This window comes from Myotis davidii, unplaced genomic scaffold (genome assembly GCF_000327345.1).
Source record: "Myotis davidii unplaced genomic scaffold, ASM32734v1 scaffold221, whole genome shotgun sequence".
NCBI classification, from domain to species: Eukaryota; Metazoa; Chordata; class Mammalia; order Chiroptera; family Vespertilionidae; genus Myotis; species Myotis davidii.
In genome coordinates, this window is record NW_006293349.1 from 3,440,140 (window position 1) to 3,451,567 (window position 11,428).

General features: G+C 52.2%; 1 protein-coding gene across 1 annotated transcript; it reads left to right on the forward strand.

The window, feature by feature from the left end:
• The first annotated feature begins 242 nt into the window (after positions 1-242).
• INPP1 (inositol polyphosphate-1-phosphatase) lies at positions 243-10,952 on the forward strand. Its single transcript, XM_006767105.2, has 6 exons — positions 243-484; positions 2,634-2,893; positions 6,219-6,279; positions 6,959-7,159; positions 7,909-8,083; positions 10,415-10,952. The coding sequence occupies exons 2-6, from the start codon at positions 2,690-2,692 to the stop codon at positions 10,806-10,808; spliced, it is 1,035 nt and encodes a 344-aa protein (XP_006767168.1). The 5' UTR covers positions 243-484; positions 2,634-2,689; the 3' UTR covers positions 10,809-10,952.
• Positions 10,953-11,428: the final 476 nt, after the last annotated feature.

Below are 11,428 nucleotides of genomic sequence, written 5' to 3' on the forward strand. Positions count from 1 at the left end.
CAGGAGGTGACTTCGGTGTTTGCTGCATCAGTGACGACTGGGCTGCTAGAGCGAGTAGTTCCACGCGGGGAAGGCCGCCTCACGGAATTAGACTTACTGACCACCTGCTCGGGGAAGAGAACCCAGTCGAGCTCACTGCTTGCCCGGAGGAGCGGCTGTGCTGGCTTGCGAGGGTTCTCAGGCCTCAGGGTCAGGAGAAGTGTGTTCCCCTAGAGTTCGTCTGGGGAAGCCCCGAGCCCAGAACTTCAGAAGGCGACTGAATGTGGAGACAGGGCCTTTGGGCAGCAACTCGTTAAGTGGGGCCTCGTGAGTGAGTCCTGATCCCCCGCCTGGTGTCTTTATAAGCAGAGGAGACACACCAGGGCTGTGAGCGCAGCCCGGAGAGGCCACGGCGGGCCATGGCGAGAAGGTGGCCAAGCCCCAGGAGAGGCTCAGGAGACACCACCCCCAGCGCCTTGGTCCCGGACCTCCGGCCTCCAGATCCGTGAGACGCAGATCCTGGTGTTTACCCGGTGGTGGCATTGTGTTGGGCAGCCTGAGGAGCGATGGAAGGGAACTGGGGGCTTGGCAGAGCTGAGTCCTCCCTTGCCCGTAGGCCCCACAGCCAGAGGCCAGAGAGAGAGAGAGAGAGAGAGAGAGAGAGGTCAGTAGGTCTGCAGTGAGGCCCAGGATCCGCTGGGAAAGGTTTTCCTGGGAGGACAAGGGAGTCAGGTGTCAAGTAGCGAGTTCCAGTAGTCAGACTAGCAACAGCTGCTAGGTGTGTGCTCCATGCACCTGGGCCAGGGCTCGAACCCAAACCTGGGGATGTGCCTTGACCGGGAATCAAACCCAACACCTTCCGGTGGATGGGACGATGCTCCCACCAACCGCGCCGCCCGGCCAGGGCCAGGGAGCTGTCTTAGGCTGTTTTCCTCTTAGCACGATGGCATGGACATAGTTCCAGATGACCTGTTCTTCAAGACCGTGCGTAAGGACCACGTAGCAGTCTATCTCACACGTCACCAGTGTTTAAGGTTATTTTCAACCTGCTGCTGTGACCAGCCATCCTTCCTGCACTGAAATAGGCTCACTCCACTCCGACTTCCTCACAGGCCTAGGGCAGGCCTGGAGCTGCCAGCTGCCCAGGCGGGGTCCTACCGCTCCCAGGCCCTGGTGCCTTTCCCTCTGGACCGGCTGCTTCCCGCCGCTGCTGCAAGGACGGGAGCGTCACAGGCAGCTCCGGCCATGGCCTCTGCTCACTCTCCTCTCACTCCTGTTGAGGCTGGACATATTCTCGGGGGAGGGGGGTGTGACCCACACTCTTAAGAAAATAGCATTTAAAGAATTTGTTTAGCTGGGTGTTTAACTCAACCCAGCTGTGGCAACTACCCATGACCCACTCCCCTGATGGCTCCTCGCTTGGTCCTCAGCCTCCTGACGGCCCGGGGGCACTTTTAAAAGAGACAGTGAGTGTTTGTGATGATGGCAAAGAACTCAGCTGCCCGCCTGCCTGCCCGGTGAGCCTTGTGTAACCTGCAGTTACTTAACCCTCCCTAAGCTCCAGCTCCCTCAACTTAAAGGGGCCTGGCAATCCCCCACTACAGTAGTGAGAGCAATTACTGATGCTCCCGATCAGACGTGGCTCCTACTGAGCAGGGGAGCTGCCTGTCCTGCTAGCGATGTGCACCCCGAGGCGGACGGCCTCTCGGCCTGGAAGCCAGAACTCCTCAAGTCCCAGCAACGAGCATGGTCCAGGGCGCTGTGTTCTCTAAACGCCTTCTCGCTGGAAGAGCAGCACAGATAGACACAGTGGGACTTCTTTAGCTGGGGGGGCTGGGAGACTGCCCTGGTCGCTGGCCCGGGCGTGGCCTCAGTCTTGCAGGACACACAGTGCTCACGGGTGCTCAGTGTTTTAGGAAGTTGCCCCAGAACTGGTAGGACACATCCTCTCCAACTCCCCCTCCCCCGCGGGTAAAAGCGAGAACCCTGCTTCCATCCCACAGAGGGCATCCTAGTCCCTGCGAGAACTTGGCCTTCTTCCTCCAGCTCCGTGCCCGCGGGGTCACCTGTCTGTCTGCTGGGGGTTCATACATAGAATGTAGATCCCCATTCAAACGTCTTCTGGCACCGGGAAGCCAATCCTTTGCCTAATGGATTTTTGAGACTAACAATGTTTTTTTTAAAGATTTAGAAACCAAGTTCCCGCCCGGCTGGTGTGGCTCAGTGGTTGGGTGTTGACCTAGGAACCAGGGGGTCAGGGTTCAATTCCCTGTCAGGGCACAGGCCTAGGTTGTGGGCTCCATCACCAGTGGGGAGTGTGGGGCGTGCAGGAGGCAGCCCATCCAAGATTCTCTCTCATCATTGATGTTTCTCTCTCTCTCCCTCTCCCTTCCTGTCTCTAAAAACCAATAAAATATACAACAAACAAAAACAAAAACCAGTTTCCCCCGTTGGGTGATGTCCAGTCTTCCCGCTGCAGCAGGACTGGTCTCCGGTGGGGCAGCAGGGGCAGTGGTGGCAGGGGTGCTCCTGGGCTAGTACCTGTTCACTGGTGATTTTCCCCGCGAGCTGGACCTGCGGCGCCCACCCTGCAGCGGCCGGACTGACGGCATCGCTGCTGAGCCACCTTCTCTTTCGCATCCATGTCTCTGCAGCTGCCAGCGGGGTGGGCACCCTCCCCGGCTGGGCGGCCGGGTCTCAGGGCCCAGCCATGTCCGCGATCCTGCAGGAGCTGCTGCGCGTCTCCGAGAAGGCGGCCCACATCGCCCGCGCCTGCCGCCAGCAGGACGCCCTCTTCCAGCTGCTCATCGAGGAGAAGAAGGGCGGCGAGAAGAACAAGAAGTTCGCCGTGGACTTCAAGACGCTGGCCGACGTGCTGGTGCAGGAAGTCATAAAGCGGCACATGGAGAGCAAGGTAGGCAAGGCTGCGGCCAGGCCCGGACCGCAGGGTGCCTGCCGGGGGCTGTGGCTTTGTGAGCACAGCCTCCCTCCCCCTGCCTTCCCCCAGAGGACCAGCACCTCAGATTCAAATAAACACACAACTGTGGGTCTGACTCCCCTTGTTCTGACTATAATATTTCTAGAATGTTCACTGCAGAACAGTTTGAAAATACAGGGAAACAAATAAGGAAATAAAAATCACCCTTCTCAGAGCTAGAGAGGACCATGTTGGTATAGACCAGTGGTTCTCAACCTTCCTAATGCCGCGACCCTTTAATACAGTTCCTCATGTTGTGGTGACCCCCAACCATAAAATTATTTTCGTTGCTACTTCATAACTGTAATTTTGCTACTGTTATGAATCGTCATGTAAATATCTGATATGCAGGATGTATTTTCATTGTTACAAATTGAACATAATGAAAGCATAGTGATTAATCACAAAAACAATATGTAATTATATATGCGTTTTCCCATGGGCTTAGGTGACCCCTGTGAAAGGGTCGTTTGACCTCCAAAGGGGTCGTGACCCACCGGTTGGCGACCCACAGGTTGAGAACCACTGGTCTAGACCTTCTCACTTATTTTCTTTTTGAATAAGTGGTACACGTTCTTGGGAAAATAAGCAAATACCATCCCCCCACTAGAGAAAACCACAGCTGTGTTTGGCTACGTGATGTTAGAATGTTTTTCTTCTATGTGTAGGTGTGTGCATGGCACCTATCATTTATTTCAATAGAAATGAGAAAATACTATTTGGTAACTTTAAAAAATGGTTTCATTTATTAAGTCTCACTTTCTGACATAATCGTGTATCTAATGCCTGTAGAGTTCTGGAGACTTACAGCCCCCCTTTATTCTAGTACCAAAATATTGTTTATAACTATCAATGATTGTGATTCTAGTTATTTTAAACTGATTGGAGGGGACTGTATTCATAAATAGTAATAATAACAACACTAACAGACACTTATAAATGCTTATTGCATGCCAGACACTGCTCTAAAGGCTTACTTAACTTTTCAACTCTTTTAACAATTTTATGAAGAACTAGTAATCCCGGGGAGTGGGTGAGGAAAGACTGGCACAGAGAGGTTAAGTCACTTGCCTGAGGTAACACAGCAAGCGAATGGCCGGGCCAGTTTTGAGCACAGGCCACCTGGCTGCAGAGTCTGTGCTCTTTGCATCGCTGTGCGGCCTTCTATATGATCTAATAATTACATATTCAGGAGGACAGAACTTTATGAGAGAAGGCACTATAAAGTACTGCAATAGTTCTCCATGAAATGCTCAAAATATACGAATCAATAAGAATCATTTCACTCTCTCATCATTGATGTTCCTATCTCTCTCTCCCTCTCCCTTCCCCTCTCTCTAAAAATCAATAAAAACATTAAAAAAAGAGAATCATTTAAGTGAGTTCCTGACCACAGGAAGGAAGAATCAACAACGCTTTGAAACCTCTACAACAACGGTTCTCAACCTGTGGGTCGCGACCCCTTTGGCGGTCGAACGACCCTTTCACAGGGGTCGCCTAAGACCATCCTGCATATCAGATATTTACATGACGGTTCATAACAGCAGCAACATGACAGCGATGAAGTAGCAACGAGAATAATTTTATGGTTGGGTCACAGCATGAGGAGCTGTATTTAAAGGGCCGGAAGGTTGAGAACCACTGCTCTGATGCTACACCTCTCTGTGCCCTGTGATACCTGCCCAGTGCGCTAACTGGAGCAAGTTCATTTCTGATCCTGATTGAGATAGTTGGTTGCAACTGGATTAGCAATGTACCGACATTAAAATTGATGAGTTAATGTTTGCCCAGAGCATTATAACAAGTCCAGGCTGGGTTCACGGAGGAGGTAGATGCCGGGACTTGGGGACGGATAAGTGAGGTTCACCTTTGGCGAGAAGAAATATCTGTTTCCTGACTCACTCCCCGCAGCCTCAGGAACAGGCTTTCAGCAGGCGGGGCGCTGGGCCCCAGCCCTGGCTATGCGCCCTGTTGTTCGGAATTGGATGCCAAGCAGTGGTGGGCGTTATTAAGCTATTGTCCGCCTGCGAATGGCTGAGGGCACATATCTGAAGCATTTCCTTGCCTTTGTTCCCTGAGAATATCACACAGATCAGAATTCAGCACATACGTTGGCGGAAATGTATCTTTACTGGAGAAGCAAAATGGATCTGAAAGCTTCATTTCCTACAAAGATGAGAGAAGATTCTTACTTAGCTCTATTTTTAAAAAAAATATATTTTTTTATTTCAGAGAGGAAGGGAGAGGGAGAGAGAGAAACATCCATGATGAGAATCATTGAACAGCTGCCTCCTGCATGCCCCCTACTGGGGATTGAGCCTGCAACCCAGGTATGTGCCCTTGACTGGAATCGAACCCAGGACCCTTCAGTCCACAGGCTGATGCTTTATCCACAAGCCAAACTGGCTAGGGCAGCTCTGTTTTGTTTGTTTTTTAAATTCTATATTGATGCATAAATTACTGGTTTATAAAATATTTCCCTTGTTTGGCTGTATCACCTTCCTACCCTGAAGGTGAACGTTACCTCCAACAGGTGCAGAAAACACACTTGAAATGGGGGAAAAAAAAGTAATGTTATCTTCTAACCCAGTGGTTCTCAACCTTCCTAATGCCACGACCCTTTAATACAGTTTGTCATGTTGTGGTAACCCCCAATTTCATTGTTACAAATTGAACATAATGAAAGCACAGTGATTAATCACAAAAACTATGTAATTATATATGTGTTTTGCGCTGGTCCTAGGCGACCCCTGTGAAAGGGTTGTTCGACCCCCAAAGGGGTCGCGACCCACAGGTTGAGAACCGCTGGTCTAACCCCTTATGTCTAGGCTCAAGTAAAACCTGCGGTACTTGATCAATAACGTTAACTTATATAAGCGACGAGGGTGCTATTTAAGAGCAAGTGTTAAAATATTTCCTTGGGAAGCATTCTAATCCTATGGTCCTTAAGGAGATAAGTGAAGTTTCTAGAAATACTTCTGCAAACTCACCAGGACAGCAGGCAGCCAGACTTCTCCATGACTTGAACTTTTTATAAGGGCAGAGGAGCAGGAAGGTCTCTGAAAGTTAAGTCCGGAGCCACGCTGACTTCACGGTGTTATGCTGAGGTGGGTTTCTGGGATGGTACATTTCTGAATTTCAGATCGAGTTGTGCTATTTAATTTGAAACAGAAAATGGAAACCTGTTCGGAATTGAACATACGTGTGGGTTTTTTCTTTTATTGTTCTTGCTTTGGTTTGTTGTCATACCGGCATTCTTCAGTTTCCAGGCTTGGAGGACAAAATTTTTGGAGAAGAATCGAACGAGTTTACTAATGCCCTGGGTAAGTATACAGATCCTGACGTGGTGGTGTAACTGTCAGTGACCATATCCTATTCTAATTTCCAACTTACATCTTAAGTGGATGTTTGGGAGGCTTTCATGTAAAAGACAATATATTCAAATGTTAAGCTTCACTCAGAACTTCAGGCCATTTAACTTAGGGAAATGTGGTATCTTAGATGTAAGTCTGTGGCATTTAAATAATGGATGACATAACATTTTTTAAAAATATACCTTGGCTGAGACCGGTTTGGCTCAGTGGATGGAGCGTCGGCCTGAGGACTGAAGGGTCCCAGGTTCAATTCCACTCAAGGGCACATGCTTGATCCCCATTGTAGGGCATGTAGAAGGCAGCTAATCAATGATTCTCTCTCATCACCCAGGGCTTGACTTAACCTTTTGGAAAGTTGAGTGGTCCTTTGGGAATGTAATGAAAGTGACAGATGCCCCAGAAAGATGTGCTTCCTCACAACTGGGCAGACCATCTCAGGTCCACAGTTCAAACTCCAAACCCATCTGTGGACCTTGTGCGATTCTGGCCGGGGGCCAGGTCTGGGACCACAGATACGGGTCTGTTGCCCTCACCACATCCGGTGCGCAGCCTTGCTCCCCCACCCCTCTGTGTTCGTTCCCCCCGACTCTCTTGAGATGCCGCGACTCTGTGTGTGTCTTCCCACCAGGAGAAATGATCGTCTTGCGACTGTGCCCGACAGAGGGGGAGACGGCAGAGCTTCTGAGCAAAGTCCTGAACGGGAACCAGCTGGCGGCCGGGGCACTGGCCAAGGTCGTTCACGAGGACGTTGCCTTCGCCGACCCGGCCCTGGATTCGGTCCAGGTCACCATTCCTCACGACACTTTGGGAATCTGGGTGGATCCCATAGGTGAGTGGAGGGTTTGCTTTTACCCATTTGTTCTTATTGGTCATTGGTTTTTTTGGTGTGTGTGTGTGTGTGTGTGTGTTTTGTGGGGGAGAGGGCTTAGAAAAATACACATTGAGTATAGTTGAACTCTCCTGGAAGTTTAAGCAGTTTTACAGTTTGAAAGGGATCAAGAAGAGTCGGGTCCGTGTTATGACATGTTGTTAGAAACAGATGTGCATCCGTCACCTGTAACAGACGTGTATGTGTGTTTGTGGGTCTGTGTGGGGGCCTGTGTGTGTGTCTCCCCCCCCCCAATATATTTGTATTGATTTCAGAGAGGAAGGGAGTGAGAGAAAGAGAGAGAAACATCAATGAAGAGAATTCCTGATTGGCTGCCTTCTGTACCCCCCCACCCCACACCGGGGATCAAGCCCCGAAATCCTGCCATGTGCCCTTGACTGGAATAAAACCAAGGCCCCTTCATCTGACAGGCCAATGCTCTATCCACTGAGCCAAACCAGCTCGGGCAAGGAACAAGCAGAGAAACAGTCTTGTTGAAGCAATTTGGCATAAAGATGAAAACATTGAACTCCATCAATGGTATCAGCCCCTTAAAAGAGGAGTTTGTTAGTCTCTAATACAAACATCCAGGCTGTCGCAGTTATTAAATGAGAAGAAAGAAACGCTGTAGAACAGAGTTCACAGATGCATTCATCCTCATTTTCTCCATAATTGCGACCTGAACCCAAACGAGCACGCTTCCCTTTCAGATTCCACGCATCAGTACATCCAGGGCTCTGCCGACGTGGAGCCCAGCCACGGAGTCTTCCCCCGGGGGCTCCCGTGCGTCACCATCCTCATCGGCGTCTATGACCTGCGGACGGGGCTGCCCCTGATGGGGGTCATCAACCAGCCTTTCGTGTCGCAGGACCCTGACACCCTCAGGTAGGAGGGGCACTTGGGGTGCGTCACGGTTTGTAGAATTTGCAACCTTAGCTTTGCTTTTTGTCAAGATGGTCACTCCATGTGGCATTCCCAGGACGCGAGATACTGGGCCGTTCCCGCTAGAAGTCTGCATGTTTGAGTTCACGTTCTTTTATTTGGCCTCATTTTATTGGCCCAGTTTGACTGGGGGCTGATAGAAGCTTTGAACAGAAATGGCATGTTGGCGGAGTCATTCTGCATTTGGAAGAAAGCAGTCCTGTTCCCTATTCCTCGAATCCTTTCAAAACCAGATTGATAGCACGGAGCCACCCCTGCTTCTCACACGTTCAGAATGAGATAGGCGCTGTGGTTATGCAGCCGGTTGAACTGATACACAATTTTAGAAGAAATTCAAAACCAAAATGGGAAAATTATCCAAGGGAAAGATGAGTAGTTATGGCCAGGATTAGAACCTGCCTCTGGGGTGCTGTCCCTATAAATGTGAGGGCCGCCTCACTCTCCACCCTCCACTGACTCCTGCACGGAATTGCGGGGGGAGGGTGGGTGGTACCTCCAATTGGTTTGCGCTTTGGGGTCAACTCCAGGGCACAGCAGGGTCCAGGGGGAAGCAAACTGCTTTTCTCCTGGGGGTTCAGTTTTGATTTGTGTTTTCTTTTAAAATCTATTTTTATTGATTTCAGAGAGAGGAAGGGAGAGGGAGAGAGAGAGAGAAACATCAACGATGAGAATCACTCATCAGCTGCCTCCTGCCCGCCCCACACTGGGGATGGGGCCTGCAGCCCGGGCCTGTGCCCTGACGGGAATCGAACCCTGACCTCCTGGTTCACAGGTCCACGCTCAGCCACTGAGCCACACTAGCCAGGCGGTTCAGTGTTCGCACTGAAGTAGGTCAGACTGTTTGTTAGTGCAGGACTACACATTCTTTCTTGAGCTTTGAGTTGCTTGGGCAACTAAGAATTGTTAGCGCTGTAATAGTCATGAACTGCACCTCTGGGATTTTGTCATTTCCCCTCTACCCCTGCCTTCGTCCACGCGAAATGTGTTTGTTCTCTTTACAAGGTCACGGCGGAATGAAAAAGCGCTGGGCCTGGTGCAGGCGTGACCCCGGCCTAGACGTGCTTCCCAAGCAGTTAGTGGCACGGACACTGCAGGTGGCGTAGGGCACCCGGCACAGACAGGGCTCACACATGGAGGAAGGACAGGTACTGCAGGTGGCGTAGGGCACCCGGCACAGACAGGGCTCACACATGGAGGAAGGACAGTGCTGCAGGTGGCGTAGGGCACCCGGCACAGACAGGGCTCACACATGAGGAAGGACAGGTGCTGCAGGTGGCGGAGGGCACCCGGCACGGACAGGGCTCACATATGGAGGAAGGACAGGTACTGCTGGTGGCGTAGGGCACCCGGCACGGACAGGGCTCACATATGGAGGAAGGACAGGTGCTGCACATGGCGTAGGGCACCCGGCACAGACAGGGCTCACACATGAGGAAGGACAGTGCTGCAGGTGGCGTAGGGCACCCGGCACAGACAGGGCTCACACATGGAGGAAGGACAGTGCTGCAGGTGGCGTAGGGCACCCGGCACGGACAGGGCTCACACATGAGGAAGGACAGGTGCTGTGATTGTCTCTGTTGCCAAAAATAACGCGTCCATCTTTCTTGGCGTTGAAGTCGAGGTGAGCTTGCGAATAAGCCAGAGAAGCGGGTGAAACAATGAGAAGGAGTTTCCAAGGGAAGGACCATGTGTAAGGATCGTAAACGAGATGCAGATGGAAAGACAGACGGCCTGTTTGTTCGTCTTTCCCACGCGGCAGTAAAGCTCTGCCGTGTTCCTAGGGACCCCGAACCCCACAGATATGTTAGCATCGCCCGGATTGCTGTGCTGAGGCCCGAGACAGAGCCGCCCCATCGGCAGCCGCGCAGGCAGCTGGGCGGAGAGGTGACTTTCAGAAATGAATGAGCTGCGTGGTGTCTGTTTCTGGGCTGAAGGCACGGAGACTCGTTACGTTAAATATACTTTTTTCACCTCGTGGGGTTGAAGGCAACACGAATACTAAAAAGCAAATGTGAGCCCGGCCTGCGTGGCTCAGTGGTTGAGCATGGCCCTGTGAACTGGGAGGTCAGGGTTCGGTCCTGGTCGGGGCGCATGCCGGGTTGTGGGCTCATCCCCAGTGGGGAGCGGGCAGGAGGCAGCCGGCCCAAGATGCTCTCTCATCATGGCCGTTTCTCTCTCCCTCTCCCTCCCTCCTGAGATCAATACAAACACATTTACACATTTAAAAAGCGAATGGGATCTCCGCCTGCGCTCACGGAAACCTCTCTCCCGCAGGTGGGAAGGACGGTGCTACTGGGGCCTCTCCTACATGGGCACCAACATCCACTCCCTGCTGCCCCGAGGGACATTTAGATTCTGCATCCAGGGCCTCGTGGACCTGTACGTCTTCTCCTACGACACCACCTTCAAGTGGGACTCGTGCGCGCCCCACGCCATCCTGCGGGCCATGGGCGGCGGCATGGTGGACTTCCAGGGCTGCCTGGCCAGGGGCCCCGCCGCGGGCCGGGAGTGGCCGCAGCTGCTGTACCACGTGGGCCACGAAGGCGCCCGTGGCGTGGATCGCTGGGCCAACAAGGGGGGACTCATCGCATACAGGTCGCGCCAGCAGCTGGAGACATTCCTGAGCCTCCTCGCCCCGCACCTGGTGCCTGCGGACGCGCGCGCATAGACAGCCTCTCCCGCCCATAGAAACCAAACTGACCCTGGGCCCCGTGCCTATCGCCGGCAGATTGCTTTGTCCTATGGGTGGTCAGCGTTCATCTCCCTCTTCGGGGGAGTATCTTTCCATTCTGTGTTCATATGATGTTAATTTCTGTAAATAAACGAAAGCCGTGCAGCAGTGGACATGTGAACGCCTGCGGTGGGATTGTGCGGTGGGTGCTGCCTGCAGCGTGTCAGTCAGGCGCTGAATGAAGAGGCGGAGGAACCCGCCCAGCTAGTGACACTGAACATTTCAGCTAGCGAGCTCTCGGGGGGCAGGAGGGGCTGCACGGGGGCTCCTTCTTCCGGGGAGTCGCTGGGGCATTCAGACCTGGAAAGGATGCATCATTTAGCCAAGTTCATGTGCTTTCTACAGCATTCCTGTCATAGAAGGAGAGCTGGAGCCTCCTCTTCCACACACACTCACACACACACTCACACACACACTCACACACACACACTCTAATACTCTTACACTCACACTCACACACTCTCACACTCACATGCTCACACTCATACGCTCACACACGCTCACACACACAATCACACACACACACACACACACACACACACCCCACCCCCTGTCTC

What these genes read in the sequence shown, in the direction of transcription:
- INPP1 (XM_006767105.2), top strand. Translation starts at nt 2,690, where the DNA reads ATGTCCGCGATCCTGCAGGAGCTGCTGCGCGTCTCCGAGAAGGCGGCC. An exon ending in CGAGTTTACTAATGCCCTGG is followed by an intron (nt 6,280 to 6,958) that starts GTAAGTATACAG and finishes TCTTCCCACCAG; the next exon opens with GAGAAATGATCGTCTTGCGA. An exon ending in AATCTGGGTGGATCCCATAG is followed by an intron (nt 7,160 to 7,908) that starts GTGAGTGGAGGG and finishes CTTCCCTTTCAG; the next exon opens with ATTCCACGCATCAGTACATC.